A 19,893-nucleotide genomic window follows, 5' to 3' on the forward strand; every position below is an offset into this window, starting at 1 on the left:
GTAAGAGAGTATATTTTGAAGTGAGTAAGAGAGCATCTTAAACCTAAGAAAATGTCCCAAATAAATGCGGCCCAAACCATTGATTTGATAAGCGATCTTTGACGGAATTTCTCGTCGAGAAAGCAGGAGACGATTCTTCTTTCAAAACCCCCAAAATCGAAGCCAAATGCAGCAGGCAGTTCCTCCACCACCGGCTCAGGAGGCGGCGCCGCCGCCAGCGGGGAATGCCCCGCCCAAGCAGGTGGCTCAAGCGTTGGAGCAGCTTGGTCAGGCGGGACGCCTGATTGCCGATGTGCGGCTGGGCGCGGACCGGTTACTGGAAGCCTTGTCCTTCGTGGCGGAGAAGCCTCACCACCAATATTCTGCTAAGTGTTTAAATTTAATCCTCAAAGAAGAATCCCTAATGCGCCAACACCTCGTGAACCTCCGCGCGATTGGTCGGTATACTCACAAACGCGTCTATATGTATCCATTGTTTCATTTCGTACAAGTCCCGTTGATTTTATTGTGTTAATTGAAATTGATTATCTCGCACTTGGTAGAAAGCTTGAGTTGAAGTGTGATTTTGGGCATTTTGGTGTGATAGTTGTAATTTCACCCGCTAGCATAAGGAAAGACAATGATGGATTTTAATGATTAAATGGCCAATTGGTAGTTAGCTTAAATTTTGGTTGAAAGAAAGATGGATTTTAATGTATGACTTGGGCATACACAGGGAAATTAGATGAGATCCTCTTTCATTTGTGATTTTCTTATGATTATTTTCTATTAAAGTTTGAGGTATTATATGTTTTTATCATCTAGCGCTCTTTTCTTGGACGTGTATTGTCAGAATTTCATGCTAAGCCTGCATGATTTACTGCCATGGCAACTTGAGGAACCTCAGATAGCAGTTTCTGGATTGGATCTTTGGAACTTGGACCCAATTTGTTGTAATCATAGTAGTAATTTATTGTACGCCAAACTCCATTTTTAAATGTTTGCTGACCTTCTTGATCCATGTTAAATGGAGAAGTCGTGGATGAACTAGATTTTTTTTTGAAGCAGGATGAACTAGATTTTTTTTTTTGGGTATTTCCTATGGTTTGACTGGCTTGGATTGTAGAAACCTGTTGTATCTATAATGTGTTTGTTGGCTTTCACTTTTCTTTTTAGATTATTGCATATTTGGTGCATTTTGAAATGGGCTCAAAACGAGAAATTCGAAATATGTTGTGAACCAAATTGTAACATTTCTATCTATTTGCGGGTTTTTTCTTTTATCTCATTCTGCATGGAGAGATAATTTCTCACTGTTTGTGGTCATAAAATGTGATTTTACAAGATATGCTATTGTGTTTGTTAGGAAGACAGCTGGAGGAATCTGGTGTTTTAAATGATTCTCTTCGTTCACGTAGTAATTCTTGGGGTCTCCACATGCCTCTGGTCTGTCCAGATGGAGCTGTTGTTGCCTATGCATGGAAGCGCCAACTTGCTGGCCAGGCTGGTGCATCTGCTGTTGACAGGACTAGGTATGCTTATTCTATATTGAAGCTTAAGGTGCCGAAAGTTGGCTATTGTTGGGCATGCCTAAAGAAAAGGAAATATACAGCGATCCCAACATAGGCTGATAGTGCCGGCCACTTCATTTATTATTAATTGGAATTAGTTATTAGTTCAATTAGGTTTTGTTTGAGTCAAGCCCGTTGGGCTTTGGTCATTAAGGTTTCATATCTCTTTTCTTATTTAAAGAAGTTGAGGCAGTACAAGTTAGATGTCTGGGATTATTGGAATTGTTGGGACGGTTAATTCCGTAGGGCCTCTTTGAGGATTCCTGTTCAGTTCATTATTATTAAGTTTTCCAGCAATAAATCGCCTTTACTAATCGCCTTTGGTCATAGGCCAGCTTTTAGATATCCTGACCTGTTTCGCTATCTCACCTTGCATATACAGCTCAAGGCTGATTAGTTAATCCATGTTGAAGTGCTGTTATCCATGGATCTTCTCTCTGACTAGGAATAGAGCGCACATAACAATTGGGATGCTGCAGTTGTCCTAGAAAATTTTATTGGATGCTGGTGGTGACACTCTTTTTTCATTTACATGTTTCTGATTTATGTCATATTGGTGTTCACTCTTTCATATTATCCTCATAGCCACAATAACCTGACAAATCCTTTCAGCCGACCCTATGAAGTATATCCTTATATTCGACATTGTTATATTGTGCTGGGTAAATGGTTGGCTCTTAGGATAAATTTTACCTGGATCGGATGATTTTCAGTTAATTGAAAGCCAAAAAAATCATACTTATATGTAAAGGTATCTCTCTCTCACAAACTTCAATAGATTTGGCATGCTTAAATGTTTATTTGTGGTTTTGCATTTTGCAGGTTGGCACTTAAGGCGTTCACAGATCAAAAGAGGCAATTTTTCCCGCACCTTGCTGATGATTCTGTTGTAGAATCAGCAACAAAGAAGCATTGCAGTCCTCTGCCAATATCTTATGAAGAGATTGGTGATCTGAAAACAGTTGGTGATATTCTGTCGCATCTGGAGAAAGAAGTTCCGAATCTGCAAGCATCTACATACCAGCGAATGGATTGGTTAAAGCGGGCATCATCTTTGCCCTCTGCTGCAAATGAAAGCTCAACCGAGTCTACAAAAGATCTTAGCTTCCCAAGCACAAGCAAATGGAGACAAAGGTCAGAAATGCATGCTGCAGATGAAGCTGCTGTGATTGAGTTACTTCTCCCCTCTGTTTTCAGAGCATTAGTATCGCTACACACAGCAGGATCCATTGACCCTGATGCAGTAGCTTTCTTTTCACCTGATGAGGTGATTTAGTAAGTTATACTTCAATGTGCTTTATTTTCTTATTCCTCTATTCATTCATTATATTGCTGGAAGCTGTTTTCCACACTTCTGCTAAAGGCTTCAGTGAACTGCCTTTGCAGTTATGTTTTGCTCATTAAGAGGTTCCTTATCTTGGACATGTAAGGAAGTAGGGTTTGGCTGTGCTTAGATACTAGTATAATTTAATGTTTATTGACGTAACGATGGGAGAAAGCCCAGATTTTGCTTGAAATGTTTCTGGTACAATGAGAGCCCATTGCTAGAATGTTTTCATTAGTGTTGCCTATTTGTATGGTAATTATATTGCTTATGTTCTCATTTTCTGTGCCTGTTATGCATTCAATATAAAAGTTGCTTTTTTGCATCCAGTCTCAAGTTTCAACCTGGATCTGATGCATTACTGTTAAATTTCTTATGAAGGGTGGCAACCATTTGCATGCAAGAGGTTTTTCATCTCATCATGTATTTAGGCATGTTTCGGTAAGTGCGCTGACTGAGCCATTCTCCTCCTGTCAGAACTTATGCCTACCCATTCCCTGTAATTATCTCCTTGATATGCAGGAACATGCTTCTATGGCTCTGCAGTTGTTTATTTCTGCCCATCCGAAAATGGCCTTGCATCTTCTGCTGGTACCTCCAGATGATCTGGCAATTAAATATATGAAGGTGATTAAGGTTCTAACAACATTTTTGATTTTGTTGCAGCACTGGGTTTGCAGTTATCAAACACTGTTTGTGAAGGTGTGCAGGTAAATATTCCTATGCTCGTTTCTTCCTCGTTGATGAGTATTTCCATAGTAGTGAGTTATTGGTGATTACGACTGTGCAGCAAGTGTGGGAAGCTACTAGCAATGGACAAACAATCGGGGTTGGTATTGCCTCCTGTGAAGCGCCCTTACCGCTTAACTGCTGGTAGAAGTACGCCAAAGAATTCGCCTACTAAATGTAACCTGGATCTTATTCAGGCGTTTCACATAGGCTGCTTTTCAGAGGATGCATAGTTGCCATTCTCTCTCTCATGTTGTAGATTGTAGAATGAGGCTCTGTGGTGAGGAGGTTTGCTATTAAGAAACTTTAGCTGTTACCAGGATAACTGTCAAACACGCAATCTTTTACATTGTATATTACAATAACTGTTTGTTTCTCTTTGTCCAGATTTGTTCATTCAATATCTTCTCAATCCTTGTATTTTGTCAACAAAAATATGCGTTCATAAAAATAAATATATCATTCAACAACAAATGTTGCTAGTGTATGAATCATCACTCCACTTTTCACCAAAAACACTAACTCGTTCACCATAAACACGATTCAATCCTCTCAAAACTTGACACCATAAGATAATTTAATGAGATAGAATCAACATCGCTTTCCAAAGCAGCAATATATATATATATATATATATATATATATATATAGAGAGAGAGAGAGAGAGAGAGAGAGAGAGAGAGAGAGAGAGAGGATATAGTGAGATTAACTGAATGTGGTGAGAAATGAGAATAAATTTAGAACATGAATATATAATTGATACTCGAATTAATCGTGTGAAGAGAATAACTAATAAATTAATATGAATCTACGAATAAGTTGTTTGTAATGCACGAATACGAATAAGTTGTTTGATATTTATTCATGCATTACAAGAAACTTATTCCTAGATTTAGATTGGTTATTTGTTATTCTTATTTCTCATGCATGAAATATGGCATTCTCACTCTATCTCAACCCCACACACATGTATGAAAGAGATCATATAGTACCAATTTTGAACAAAACATTTTGTTAATGTCGTGCACTAAGAACATGACACGTGGCTTAGGCTTTTCAAGGAAAAAAAAAAATGCACGCAAGAGTAAAATAAGAATAATAATTTTGAATAATATATATATTAATCTGAATTTCTTTAATGGATATAATTGAACATAAAAATACATATATATAAACACAAATATGCATAACTTTGCATATAAAAATATGCATGATGTATATATGAATTTTTGTGTACAAGGTTATCCATATTTTTGTTTATAAATATGCATATCTGTATTCACTAGCATAAAGAGCGTACGTTGTACGCATAATTAATGTTATTTTATTTGATAAAATAAAAAATATAAATATAATATTTATTATATTTAATTTTTCAATTACCAAGTTGGTCTATTTAATTCTATTATTTCTTACAACAATTTTTTTAGAAAATCTATTAGTTTATTACTTCTACTAAATATAATTTATTGGATAGATATATTTATTTATAAGCCTTATCAATAGCTATAGATATATGTTGGGGATGAATCCAACGATTTACGGATAAGGACATCGGGGTCGTCCGATACGATGGGCACTAGCAACCTGAAACACGAACAACGTTAAAGCCCTTCTTGGAGCACCGGTGGGTGTTGATGGAAGGGCCTCCGACGCTCAAGTCAGTAAACAATATTAATAAAAATCGTATTGAAAGCAATTGAAAGTAAATGAAAGAGTAAATCGGGTCGATCTGGTCGACGGAGTTGAAGGTGATTGAGCAATAAGCGAGGGCCGTTGGGTCGTCCCGATTGATTTGATCACCGGAAAACCTAAGGCTGAGAGCGTGGAGGTAGAATAGTGCGAGTGGGGAGAGAAGAGTGAGAGAACGTGTTGGAGTGCGAATGATCGTCTCTATATATTGACCTAATTGGTCTTTATTTATACTGTGATGACATGATGGCTAGGATTTTACTGCCACGTCATGTCAATCCTAGTTGTTCCGATATTCGTGGGGTTGATATCCCTGATTCGTTTCCTGCCTTCTTTCCCAAGTCGCTGTCTTCTCTAGGGTTTTGGTCGATGGACCCTAATGACCTAGAGTACGGGCTGGATTAATTGGAATTAATTCAGTTTTTTGGATTGGGCTAGACATTTGGGCCGCGAATATTTATTCAAATGGGTTATATACGAATTTTGCCCATTACAATATATATCACATAGATTTAGTGTAATATCTATCGAATTAAAATATATTTTATAAATATATAATATGTAAAATAACTTTAAAATAAAACATGTAATATGGGTAAAACAGGCATTACACATGTTGTGCACGAGACTCTTTTTATATTAGTAAATAGATTATTATTGCGAGCGGTGCAACGGCGAGAGGTACCTGTCGTGCATTTTTATATGCAATCTTATACATATTTGTATTTAACTACATGCATAATTTGTGTTCATAATTTTTGCTTTAATATCCAAAAATTTTATTCTCATTTTACCTCTAAGCATTTTTCTTTGGAAGGCCTTAGAAGTCCTCTTCCACGTATCGCGTTGTTAGCACGCCACATATACATAATATATGGTGCTGAATATAGTAGTACTACTACCTAAGGATACAGTAGCATCGAGAGCTTCAAATCAATTCCTACCCAACTCTATATGTATATATATACGTACGTGTGTTATTTAAATTCCTAAAACAATGGGCACTTGACAAATGAGTATGAAACATAATTTTGTTTTGGGTCCAAATATTCCTCCTGAGTACTTGGCGTTTGTTTAAAATAACAAAATAGAATTAGGAATTAATGTGCAATAGAAAAATGTTAGTCAGAAACTTACAAATATGTACTTCCCAAGTGTTGAGACGAAGAAAATAAAGTAATTTTTGTTTGAGATTAGAAAACTGTATAGATCGAAGCTTTAGTAATAATCTGGAACCACTTTTTCATATCCCTTGCTAAAGTATAAAGTCTTGTCCCCAAGAAAATATATACGAAACCAGCAACACAAGCAACTTAATTGTCCAAAGTTGATGCTATTTATAACTTGTATTTAGTCCCTATAAATATATAAGTTTAGGTGAGAGAAAGTCACAAATATAGCATCATTGAAAATGGACGTTGAGCATCACAGCCACAGGGGCAGGCATCACAGGTCAGCCTCCGGTCTGACCGTCGTGGCTCACTTCTTTGGCATACTCTCCACCATTCTCATGCTCGTCTGGCTGCTCCATTATCGAGAGGGCCTCGACCTCGACTCTGACGACGCCCGTCGCGTCTTCAACGTATATATACACATGTCATTCTTGTTTCATTAATTTGATTTCCAGCTCCATTCATGTTTGTTTGTGCTTGTGCATGCAGGTTCACCCCTTCCTCATGTTTTTTGGCTTCATTTTCATGGCCGGTGAAGGTATCAAATTAACAATCTTTAATATTAGTTTATCACCTCAACTTCATTTGTTTTTTTATCTATGATCTCAACTTTAATTTATATTTACTTGCAAAATTGTTTAGCTTTGTCCTGCATCCAAAATTCTGACAACACAACAAGCATGTTTTACGCGTGAGCCTAGTGTAGAAATTTTTGACATGGGACAAAACTAAACAAATTTGCTTCGAGGTATTCACAAAATAAATTAATGTTTGAGATCATAAATAAAAGAAATGCTAAAGTTGAGGTCATGAACTACTATTAACCAAAAAAACAATCCAAAACAACAAATTCTTGATAGTGATGATATAGTATATTAAAAAATCTAAGTGATGAATAATTCAGCTATGATGGCGTACAAGACTGTGAGAGCAGAGTGGCAAGTGAGGAAATTTGTTCACCTCTTCTTCCACTTGGTAGCGATTGTTTTAGGGATTGTTGGACTGCATGCTGCCTTCAAATATCACGATCAAGTCGGCCTCACCGACATGTATAGCTTGCATTCTTGGATTGGAATGGGCACTTTCACTCTCTACTGTGCTCAGGTACGTTTAGGCATGTATTCATCATCTCTTAACTTCTTGTATCGCACCGGAGCAAAACTAGTATATTCCTTTATATGGCAGTGGCTGCTTGGGATCGCCGTATTTCTGCCTCGAAGCTCCTCGGAGTCCAAGGCGAGGATTGCCCCGTGGCATGTCAACGGTGGCCGAGCACTCCTCTTCATGGCCGTCGCGACGGCCTTGACGGGGCTGATGCAGAAGGCGACCTCGATGAGGCTGCAGCACCAGAACGAGGGGCGTCTAATCAACTTTCTTGGCATCAGTATTCTGCTTTTCGGCATCGCTGTTGATGTTTCTGTCGCTCTTGCGCGTTATGCATGAACAAGTTTTTCTTTTTTTTCCTTTCCCTCGATTGGTTTCATGTTTCTTGGTGATTTGTGAGTGATTGTTCTAGTAGGAATTCTTGATTTGTTGTATATTTGGAGTTTCAATATTGTGTTGTGCAAATAAATGAAACATAATGATTGTATACACATAATTTGTAATTACGCATATATTGAGACATAATTGCGAAAACGTTCAAGGAATTAAATGATATTTTACCTAAAGAAAAGTAGACTTCTCTCACCATTGCTTGATCATTACACAATTTGGTGTTAGAAATCATACAAACAATACATAAGTTGAAACAGAGAATTCAAAAATCTGAGAAAAGGGGCAAAGTAAGCTACATATCATGGAAAGGCTTTTTCCAAAATCGAAAACAGATCATCTACGCAAATTCTGAGCCTAATTAATATTAGGAAAAATAATTACACTAACTGTTGCTTCGTTGCTTCCATTCTTTTGAGCAATCCAGAAATCTCCGACTGCATTCTGATCTTCATCTTGTAGTAATCGCAGTGCGAGTTCTCCAACATCTTGAGCTCGTCGAGCTTCTTCCGCCGCCTCTCCTCCGTCTCCTGCAGGCACAGCTTCGCTAGCTTCTCGGTATACTCCTCATCCAGCTTCTCAGTCTTGAGCCTCACCATCCGCCTGAAGCTCTCGATCTCCGTCCGCGCCTCATCGGCACGGCTCTGGAACATCCTGGCTTCGGCTTCCTTGATCCGCACGAGGCTCTCCAAGCTGTCAAAACCATCCTTCTTCGTGGGCTTGACGGACCACTCATCCTCCACAATCTTGTCACTCATCAGAGGAACTTTGACGTCGTTGTGATAAGGATGAAAGGGCGACGATTCCTGTCGTCCGCTCGAGGAGTTCATGTTGTAGAAAGATGGCTTTGGAGTGAGAGTATTGGAGAGTGGAAGAGTAGAAGCATCTTTTGCAAAGCTGGGTTGTTCGGTCAAATCTTTTGAAGACATGCTCGAACCGCCCATCTCCAAGAAAGCATCTGCAGCTGCTTTCAAGCAAAAAGGCAAACCGTGAAAATCGAACTCATCGCTCAATCAGTCAGCAAACGGCGTAAAATATGGCAGCAATCTATCAAAAGTTCATAATGCCGCTGGTATTTATTGAGATTAAGACTAGGAGTATGCCAAGAGAATTCCAAATCTTAAAATTCAATGTTTAGAGTTTCTCGGATCAACTCCAGGAAAGCAGCGCGAGAGATTGATTCTCGGATGAAACTTAGGCACCTAAATAAATAAGCAAGAACGCTATATATGTTCGAACCAGCCATATTTGCCTCTAAATGTACCAAAAAACTCATGCTACTGCTATTCATAACAACACTTTTTTTTCCAGAAGAAGAACACGATTAATTTGAAGAAATGAAAAGAGTTGTTTGAAAACCAATTTATATAGAACACAACGAATGTGAATTATGTGTAAAATCTCAACATCATATATCCAACCAAACTAAAGTCATCTTAAGACAATGATAGAATACATGAACACTATTATCATTTCACCATAGCAAGCCAAGCTTTCCGATCCTCAGTTTTGGACCAGTCAGAATACGACAATTTAACAAATAAGAAACTCACAACATCAAACTCGTCTAACTAAGAATTCTAAATTGATAGAAACGAACAGTTATCAATCAAATCAACCCCTTAAATGGCCAATCAGCCAAGTAATATATTGCAGCTTATCATTTCAGAAACACGTGAGAAGATGACGAGCACAACTTACGTAAGCATAATTACTAACTCAGACAAGCAGAAAGAAGAGTTTCGCAAACTCACAGTTGAAAAATTGGAAGATAGAATTGCAGACTTCTGGAGGAGTAATGATCTTGCTCCGAAGTTTGCTGATCATCTCATCAGCCTTTACATGCAACTCCTTTCCTTTGCGGTCTTCACTTCCTCCAAAGACCTTCCTGACACAGTCGAGCTCTTTTATGAGGGTATCTAGACCCCAATCCTTGGCACAAGACAGGAAGACATCCTTAACGAACCCAAACATCTCGGAAGCATGGCCGCAACCAAGGCAGTGAAATTGCATCTCGGTTGCCCCTGAAGACCCTTTTAGGCAGGGACCGGGCTTTATGAGATTTCTTTGAATGCCGCAGGCCGCATGACACCAGTGTGAACAAGCATCACAGCCAACCCAACTGCAAGTGTTGTTGGCACAATCGAAATTTAAACATACGGGACACATGCATTCACTGCAAAATCCCTTTTTCGTCGAGCAAATCTTGCAGTCACAATCCTCAACAGGTAACGACCTCCTGCAGTTTATGTTCCGGCACCTTTCAAGTAAGAAAATATCAACTAATTCAGAGACTGGGAGTCGGTTCTTGCTATGTAAAAAGCTTCCCAGCCCCATTTTAATCGCGACCAAAACTTCAAGTTGGCTCTTTTGGCACTTTGAGAGAGTCTCGTTGGTACTAAGGTCGGATCTTCTCTCAAGTCTCTTCTGAAGACCCACCAATTCATCTTTCCTTTCGGGGCTGTCAATGACATTCTTCAAGTACTCTTTAACAGATTCAACTGTTTCATCAGTGAGCTCCTGCATTACCTGAGCCATGACAGGAACAGACTCCGAAACAATCTCTCTAAGTATTCTCTCAGGTCGTGAAAGCTTACGCACTTTCACCACATCTATATCTTCTGAATCTCTCAAGTTCTCCATGTTCCTTCTCCTCGAATCACCCGACTGACCATCTGTCCGTGGTCTTGCAGGCAGCTCAGACGGGAAGAAGGAAAGATTTTCAGAGCTCGCAGTCCTATAAAGACTATTGTTACCAGAATCCTTATTCAAGCCATTGCGATTACCCATCCCAAACCCTCCTCCTCCACCCCCATGATTGGACAATGCAACAGTACCATCTCCAATCGGTCTAAAACGGCTGTGGACAGAACCATTAGTTCCCTCCCCACAATTCCAGATCTGATCACAGTCCCTCCTATGACTTCCAGCCGAATAATCATAATTCTCAGTCGAGTTCCTAGTAAGCGAGCAGCTAGGATTATGCGAATGGGGATGGGAATACGAGTAGGAAAGCGAGGCTGCTGTAAAATCATTCGAGTAAGTGGTCTGTGTATTATTGTTATACGACGGCCCCAAAGACTGAAGACTCCTACTAGGCCTTAATCTAGAGGGGAGATCCCCACCATTCTGAACACGGTTCGACCCGGCCAACGACAGGGAAACATCAGGAAGAGCCAAAGATAGGTTCAAAGACTCAACCTTTGGCTTCTTCTCCCTATTCTCAGCATCATTATCAGCCTCCCTTTTAGACGAATTCCCTCTGCTCTCGTTCAACTTAAGAAAATCCCTTTCCACCCACACATTATTTTCCTCTTCATTTTGATCCTCGGCTACCACTATCTCTTTCCCCTTATACCTACCACTAAATTTATCAAAAGAATTCAGCAACGAAACATCCTTTTCAAAGAACGGTTTCGAATTGTCGCAAAGATAGCTAAGAGTTAGCTCCTGAGACCCCAAATTCCCGGCCCGTTTAGCCTTTTCATCGAAACCACCGATCAATTTAACTTTATCTTGCGATTTTTCTCTAAGAAAATCAATACCCTTTTCCAAAAACTCGTTTTTTTCATGCGGGATATCCCTATTTTTCTCCCCCGACAACTCATCCGAATTATCTCGCTCTCTCTCCATCTTCAACTCAAAACCAGAAACGAAAAAGCAAAATAATTAGCAGAGAGAAAGAGCTGATAACTTACCGAGACAGAGCTCAAACTAATTCTGTAAAATTCAAAAGAATCTTAGGGCCTGGTTGAAATTTTCGAGCATTGACTCCACTGCTCTCTCTCTCTCGTCCCCGCTGTATATTTGGCAAGTTGCAACGGCTGAATTCTTTTTCACACTTTCAAGTCTTCTACGCGGATTTTGCTTTGCTGGAGCACTGAAATCCCCAAAATACCCCTTGAGTCAGTCAGAATTAACGCTTCCACTGCTCCAAAGTCTCATTGTCTCGATGACTTTTACGACCTTTTGGTTTGCTGCCAAATAAATATACTTCTTTCTCTAAATTTTAATATCCCAAAACTCAGTTAGTGCTCGGTCTCTCAAGACTTTTTTTGTTTTGTTTTTTAGAATGTGTCTCTCTCCTTTTTATATTCCTCATTAAATTAATTTATTCTCTTTCTAAACTGCACTGCTATAGTGCTATGTAATAAAATTGTCCAAGTCATCATAGATTTTAATAATATGGGAATTGTGAAAGCATAGAATTAGTGGTTGTAGAAATTTAAAAGTGTAGTTATATTTTTTCTTGATTCTTCTATTTTTTTTTCTATTTGAAAATGGTTGCATTAGGGACTAGTGCTTAATTTCACTATGCATTCAATACGCTTAAATCTGATGCCGTACTATTATAGATTTTTTTTTTTGAGATCATATTATTATAGATTTAATAATACTAATATAAATATTAATATAAAATTATTTCCATCCACAGTCTAAATATGCATAAATACGCTTCATTTCTAAATCTTTATTTACAATTAAAGGATGTTGTTCACTTTACAATTAGTTTTTTTTTTTTTTTCGAGGGGACACTTTACAATTAGTTAACAACTTTATGTTTAAGAAACAGAAACAACAAAGATAAGTGAATTTGGTTTAAATAATAGATCGATGATTTGATAGACGGTTCATTTTTGTTAAAAATTGACTATAATATTTGTAAATCGATATGAAACAATGGTGTCAAATGGCCACATTGAACATGCAAACACAATATTTGGCCACTAATTAAAAAAACACAAATTATGGCCATTAATTAGGCAATATGCCTAATATACCCCTAATTGGGCGGACTGGGTAGGGTCAGGAGCGCGGGTCGCGTGCCGGGTAGGATCAGGCATGCGGGTCGGGTTAGGCACTTATGGCACTATTAGTGCCATAAGTGCCAACGAATTTTTTTTTTACTCCCCCTGCCATGTCTACCCCCCGACCCCCTACCCCACCCACCCCCAAGCCAAAAGGAACTTTTTAAACACTTCCCCTGGGGTTTAGATTATCCATTTAGGGTTTAAATGTTCCATTTAGGGTTTAAATGATGTTGTTGTTTCTATATTTGTTCTGCATGTTTGGCACTTATGGCACTAATAGTGCCATAAGTGCTAAAAAGACCATTTTACTTTATTTTATTTTGGATTTTCGTTGGCACTTATGGCACTATTAGTGCCATAAAATAAAATAACAAAAGTAAAATAGGAACTTTTTAAACACTTCCCCTAGGGTTTAGATTATCCATTTAGGGTTTAAATGTTCCATTTAGGGTTTAGATGATGTTGTTGTTTCTATATTTGTTCTGCATGTTTGGCACTTATGGCACTAATAGTGCCATAAGTGCTAAAAAGACTATTTTACTTTATTTTATTTTGGATTTTCGTTGGCACTTATGGCACTATTAGTGCCATAAAATAAAATAACAAAAGTAAAATTTGATTTATTTTTATCTAGGGGGAGTAATTTTTTTTTTGTTTTTGACTTGGGGGTGGGTGGGGTCGGGGGTCTGGGGGGGAGACAGGGCAGGGGGAGTAAAAAAAAAATTTCGTTGGCACTTATGGCACTAATAGTGCCATAAGTGCCTAACCCGACCCGCGTGCTTGATTCTACCCGGCACGCGACCCGCGCTCCTGACCCTACCCAGTCCGCCCAATTAAGGGCAAAAACGTCCCAAAGCTATAAAAATAGCCAAAATTTATGTTTTTTCAATGAGTGGCCATAATTTGTGTTTTATGATTCATTTTGGCTATTCCAAAATTTTACTCAATCGATATTATAAGCATTAATCCTAGGATATTCGGCTGAGTTATTTGGGACTGAGTTATTAAAAATCGATAAATAAATCAGTCCCTAAACTTGCCGCTGGGCCTAATTGATTATTCCAATTTGTTTAGACCCTACCCTGCATATTAAATTGTAGTAGTAAACTTTTGAGTAATTTCCCAACTACAGTCCTCAAACTTTGTCTTTTGTTCATTTCACTCCTTCGAATTTCCATAATTCAACTCATAACACACCACTATTATAGTCTACGCACAACTTGCATTGCATTGCATGAGACCGGTCTCTCTCATATATAAGACCGGGCTGGGAGTAGGCCGAGGCTCACCTGAGAAGAAGTAAAAGAAAAAATTATCTATATGGATAATATTGAAGAAATGATAGTCATTATGATCAAAATATCTTTGTATTTTGTAATAGTAAAATAAATTGTTAAACACTTTTTTCGATTAAAAAAAATGTGTAACAATATGTTTTATACTGTTACACACTTTTGTGAAAATAGTATGTAACAACATATAATACAAAAAAATGTGTAACAATATGTTTTACACTGTTACAAACTTGTGTGAAAATAGTATGTAACAACATATAATACACTATTACACGATTTTCACAAAATCGTGTAATGGTTGCGAAAATCACGTTTATTTTACATTGTTATACAATTTTCACAAAATTGAGTAGTAGTCGAGAAAATCATGTGTATTTTATACTTTTACACACTTTTTTCGGAAAGGTGTGTATCAATTGCAATTTTTTTTTTTTTTTATCACTTTTGTTAGAAAAAGATCATTAAAAATATATTGATACATTTACACTAAAAAAATCTAATATTTCTTGTTTTTTATATTCGTGGATATATAGATGAAACGAGCTATAATGGCCCATTATCTCTATATATAAATATAATAGATAATAATAATTAAAAATGTAAAGATAAATTATAGATGTATAAGAGCACTCACAACGTGATTCGTTGGACGGCCTCGAGCTGCACTCCAATGAGTCGGTTGTCGCTGTCGCGCCCCTGGCCTCAAGGCCTGATTCTTTCCTCACGTTGAGCTCTTAAGGTTTTATATATGGCGCATGCTACGCACGTGCATATTTAAAAAAAATGATTTAAAATATTTCAATAACTATTTTTTTTTTTTAAATTCAACCCTTGGAGGCAACACTTTGTTTATTTAATTTATTTATTTTTTTCTTAGTAACCACTCATTCATCCTCGATTTTTACATTATCATACATCCCTTCTCCATTTATTCTTCTTCTTCATTATTCAACAACTTCTTCATCCCATTTTCCTCTTGAAAAAATGGATCGTGACTTCGCAAATTGGTGGAGCAAACAACCAAATCCCAACTTTTTTTCAGATGGACTTTTCTTCGTTCTCTCAAGGATCTAATGCCTTCAACACAGCGATCTTTTTTTTTTTTTTTTTTTTTTTTTTTTTGATCGGGCAAAGTCATGTTAGATGTTAGTAGTTAGTTCTCCATCCACTCCAAGAACCACCTTATCTCTCCCATTCACCAAATCCACCTTATATCTCCAATCTCCAATTCGCTCCCAAGAGGGATCGAACCCGGGTCACTTCACTTAAGTGAGGACCTGGTGGCCAGTGGGCTAAGCCCCCTGGTTAACACAGCGATCTTTGATGGTATCAAATTGAACAACACTCAACTTGAACGAGATAATGAAGTAGATGAGATTTCTTCTCTCCCCGAGATGACAAAGTCACACGCCAGCTAAACCTCGGCGGAGACCGAGCTTATTTGCTCACTTGGCCAAGCGACCCAATAACGTCATCAAGGGTGGTGATCAAAAGGCACTCATCTATTGGGGAGAAATGACCCAGAGATTCAACAAAGGTCGTCCTTTTGACACTCCGACTCACGACAACAAATAAATTAAGTCGCACTTCCAATGTGTCCAAAAGGACGTCAGACTTTGGGAGGCCATGTACGAGAATGTCGAGCGAATTGGGTGAGCAGCATGAGTGATGATTAAATAACTCAATAAGTTCAAGAAAAATATCAAGCCAACAATGAGGCTCTATTCAAATACTGTGGAGCTTGGCACCGGTGACGACGTCAATTCTTTGAAGCATTCGAAGAATTTCGAGGGGATGGAGGGGGAGTGCACAACGACGTCCTCCAATCCGAGCATAACAGCTAGGCCTATAAGCCAAAAGGCGCTGAAGCGCAATAAGGGTGTAACACCCCGATAATTTAGATTTATTTTATAAGTTTAATTAATAGTATTTTCTTGTATAGCTTATTTTTTTTAAAATAATTACATGATACATATAGATATGCACCATTAATTTTATCTAGACTATATTTATTATTATTATTATTAGTATTAGTATTATTTTTGTTTCCTATTAGAACTAGAACTCTTTAAAGACTAGTATAAATATGAGATCAATTTTCAAACCCTAAAAGAGATACATACGCAGAACTCGAAAGGAAGCATAAATCGGTACCTTCTTAAAATTCGTGAGTTTTTCCCAAATTCATGATGATTCGAATTAGTCTCCTGATGAAGTTGAATTCTTATGTTTTTTTTTCAAATTCTTTTAAATTTTAAATTATCAGGAGAGGAACTACTTGCTTAAAATTGATATTGTTTGTCTTCGTACAAAAGTTTGTAAACTGAAGCAAATATTATTGGGTTGGTTGAATTTATTTCTTTTGAGACTACTTAATTACTAGTTTGTATTTGCTAAAATGTCCATTTGGGAGACGATGATTTCACAAATAGTCTTGATTTCAATAAACTGGGAAAATTTCTTATTTGGCTATGATTTTTGTGTAAACTATTTTGTTTTGATTTTATTAATATTAAATTATAGTTAATAGTCATCATATGAATATTTTTTCCCTTTCACATGATGGCCTGCGAATTTGACCTATTAAATGACTTTAAATTATTTTTGTTTTTGATGAAGTCAGAGCCAGATTATACTATATATGGTTAGAGTTTTATATATACAAGTTTGAAGCAATTGATAGATATATTAATATATAAGGAAAATAGAGTTTTCTGAATATCTTGTTTTGAACTCATACTGTTACAGTTGTATTGATAATTTGATTATTGTGGAGCATATATGGCGTCTGGTTGTAGAGTCAGGATGGGGAAGTGTTTCCTTTGTTTTTATTTTTTTTTTCTTTATTTTATAATTTTTATTATCGTTATTTTTTTTAAATGATTAAAAGTTATAATTCTTTTAATTTACCACATAGCAGACTTCGTGCTTTCTTTTTAAGTATATACGATTATATATATATTTGGTTATAGAATTTTAGATTAAGGTTTTAGTTAGGTCCATATTGAAGTAATTATAATTTATGTGATTAGGTGCGGTGCTATTAAGACCCTCATTCTGGATTTTATTTAATTGCCTACGACTTTAAGGTGAGGGATTTTACGCTAATTCATATAGTTATATATATTTTTATTTTCGCGCTTGATTACTTGTTTACGTGCATCTCATTGATCTATGTATGTTATGTGCGATCATGGGAATTAAGCCATTGATCTATGTTATGTGTGATCATGGGACCTAAGCCATTGATCTATGTTATGTGCGATCATGGGACCTAAGCCATCGATCTATGTTATGTGCGATCATGGGACCTAAGCCATCGATCTATGTTATGTGCGATCATGGGACCTAAGCCATTGATCTATGTTGATAAGTTGATCATGGGACCTAAGCCATTGATCTATGTATGTGTTTGGTCATGGGACTTAAGCCATCGACTCAAACTATGATTATGTTTGTCAAGGGGCTCTAGTCTCTTGGCGTATGTTTGCAAGTATGATAACATGATTTAATTATATATGTGATGTATGTGGATATTTGTTATGTTCCTCACTGAGTATATTTTCAATATGCTCACCCCTTATCGTTTCAGTTTTGTAGTTTCAGAGTCGAAGTGGCCATGGAGGTGGAGAATGACTAGGGATAGATATTTTTGCATTGAACATTTTAGTTGAACTTATTAAGTTTTATTTTATTTTTATGATACTACTTTAGTTTTGGCAAATTGATTTCTAAATTGGTTTAAATTTTAATAGTCAAGAAGTTTTATTTTTGTCTATTAGTTCTTTAAATTTTGGATTGCAAAGTTTATGAAAATGGGGTGTTACAAAGGGGAAAGGCAAAAAGATCGAGTCGTCGGCGCAAGGGAAAAATGGAAAATACTACGTGGCGATCACCATTTTAATAGCAACAAAAACTTCAACTAACACAGTATGATTGTAGCACAATCAACAAGCAAAGTATCGTATTCGTATCCACAGGAACTGAATAATCGAAAACACTATGAATAATCCTAACAATCACTAAATCAATATCCAGGCAAAAGAACATAAATATGATGAAAAACTAAGACTAAACACAACTAATGCAAGTAAATAAAATCAGATAAACAAATCCAAGAAATAAACGATTGATCCTAGAGAATATATGTACGTTAATTAAACTTATGTGTTTAACCTATTGATTCAATTACCAATTTAATTCAGCTCTAATGGAATCACAATCCTATTCATAATCTTTACTAACGAACAACTATGAAAGTTAATTAATAATTTCTCTATCACATTCAAGTTTTAAGAGAATAAATTAACTCCAAATAGCTCACAAAGAATAATTTCCTATATCACACCTATCACATTCAAGTCTCAAGGTAAAATTATATCATGCATTTCTGAATCTGCTAAGCAATTATCACATTCAAGTCTCCAATTAAATTGCTAGATATGCAAATTATTGATCAGGTAATTCACAAGAAACACACACTAGGAATCATGAATCAGAAATTGAAAGACAAATTGATATCAATAAATCAAACACACAGATTCAATCTATACAAACCCTAAAATCAGAAATGAAAGTAGCTAGACATAGCAAAATAAAACAAAAATATAATTAAATAAAACTGATAAAAACCCGGAAAGAACTCAAGATGAACAAATCTTGAATTTTCAAGCCTTGCAGAAAATTTACATAAGCTATGAAAATTGAGAAAACAATAAATTCTAAAGCTAAGATATGAATATTGGTGTGGAAAAGTGTCCAATAGGCTAACAAAATAACCTATATATAGACAAAGGGAAAAACACAGTACAAAACTTGAAAATACAGATAAAAAGCGTATGGGCCCACTTTTAGAGATTTCCCACCTTACTTTCGCAGTCACGGGCCGTAGGTCTGACCGTGGGAACTCTCTGTACTGTTGTGCATTGGTAGTGGTCGCGCTTGCGGCTGCGGGTATGACCGTGGGGCAACTGATATTTCGCGCAACGTTTTTGTTTCAACCCTCTCTCATCTGAACTACGATTTGTGATCCGTTTGCGCCCACAAACCCATCAAGATGATCTACAATTTTCATTCAACTTCAATATTTCTATAAATTCCATCAAAGTACGAGCAAAGTATCACATTTCACAAGATAAAATAATTTAAGAACAAAACAATCATCAAACACTCAATTGCCTATAAAATTGACACCATGAGAACATTAAAAATCATATAAAAAAATGAGTGTTATCACACGACAATGAATAGAATCGCAAACTCCATCGAATATTTCAACCGAACACAACGTGAACTTGTCGACATCCAAATAATCGGAATGAGCATATAAGAAACGGGCCTGGAGAAATTGTATAGTAATTTTAATTATTTTAATTTCTTTTTAATTATTGTACGTTTGAATTTAAATTTAATGAAATTTTTTAATTTTAACATTCAATATTTATTTTAATTTTAAGATGCATTTAAATTTGAAAAAATACAAATAAATTAATTTTATAAAACATGTTTTAGAGAGAAGTGGCTCTTAAGTGGTATCCACTATTATAAAGCCCTCAAAGGGCCTCGCTCGATACGGATGCTCTAAGAGATGATGAGTGAAATCGTAAACAATAATAGAAACATTGGAGCAAGCTAATTATGAGAACATCAACGACATATATTGTGTTTGATTCAGAATCTAGCTAGTTGAAAATTGACCACCCCCCAAACTAGCAAGAGATTTAATTACTCCAAAACTTAAATTATCTACTTATTCTCACAAAACTACATCAACCTGATCTTGATTTGCTTCAATAAGACTACATATTGAGTGAATTACACAAGATA

General features: G+C 36.6%; 3 protein-coding genes across 5 annotated transcripts; 2 read left to right on the plus strand and 1 right to left on the minus strand.

Annotated features, from left to right (window-relative positions):
* Positions 1-3,983, plus strand: LOC130996172 (mediator of RNA polymerase II transcription subunit 27). 2 transcript variants are annotated; one of them, XM_057921680.1, is made up of 7 exons: positions 1-437; positions 1,346-1,511; positions 2,373-2,817; positions 3,256-3,315; positions 3,397-3,465; positions 3,541-3,584; positions 3,665-3,983. In XM_057921680.1, the coding sequence occupies exons 1-7, from the start codon at positions 167-169 to the stop codon at positions 3,834-3,836; spliced, it is 1,227 nt and encodes a 408-aa protein (XP_057777663.1). In that variant the 5' UTR covers positions 1-166; the 3' UTR covers positions 3,837-3,983. The 2 variants fall into 2 exon arrangements, with proteins under 2 accessions (XP_057777663.1, XP_057777664.1); XM_057921681.1 differs by lacking the exon at positions 3,541-3,584 and having other exon boundaries at positions 14-437; positions 3,397-3,501; positions 3,585-3,983.
* A 2,548-nt stretch (positions 3,984-6,531) lies between these two features.
* On the plus strand, positions 6,532-8,062 carry LOC130996174 (probable transmembrane ascorbate ferrireductase 3). 2 transcript variants are annotated; one of them, XM_057921684.1, is made up of 4 exons: positions 6,532-6,877; positions 6,957-7,005; positions 7,372-7,571; positions 7,653-8,062. In XM_057921684.1, the coding sequence occupies exons 1-4, from the start codon at positions 6,707-6,709 to the stop codon at positions 7,908-7,910; spliced, it is 678 nt and encodes a 225-aa protein (XP_057777667.1). In that variant the 5' UTR covers positions 6,532-6,706; the 3' UTR covers positions 7,911-8,062. The 2 variants fall into 2 exon arrangements, with proteins under 2 accessions (XP_057777667.1, XP_057777666.1); XM_057921683.1 differs by having other exon boundaries at positions 6,593-6,877; positions 7,372-8,062.
* Positions 8,063-8,107: 45 nt separating this feature from the next.
* LOC130996173 (protein OBERON 3) lies at positions 8,108-11,799 on the minus strand. The gene is made up of 2 exons (XM_057921682.1): positions 9,716-11,799; positions 8,108-8,925 (listed from the first exon to the last, which is right to left on the minus strand). Exons 1-2 carry the CDS (start codon positions 11,592-11,594, stop codon positions 8,342-8,344), a joined length of 2,463 nt encoding a protein of 820 aa, XP_057777665.1. The 5' UTR covers positions 11,595-11,799; the 3' UTR covers positions 8,108-8,341.
* Positions 11,800-19,893: the final 8,094 nt, after the last annotated feature.

This window comes from Salvia miltiorrhiza, chromosome 7 (assembly GCF_028751815.1).
Source record: "Salvia miltiorrhiza cultivar Shanhuang (shh) chromosome 7, IMPLAD_Smil_shh, whole genome shotgun sequence".
Taxonomy (NCBI): Eukaryota; Viridiplantae; Streptophyta; class Magnoliopsida; order Lamiales; family Lamiaceae; genus Salvia; species Salvia miltiorrhiza.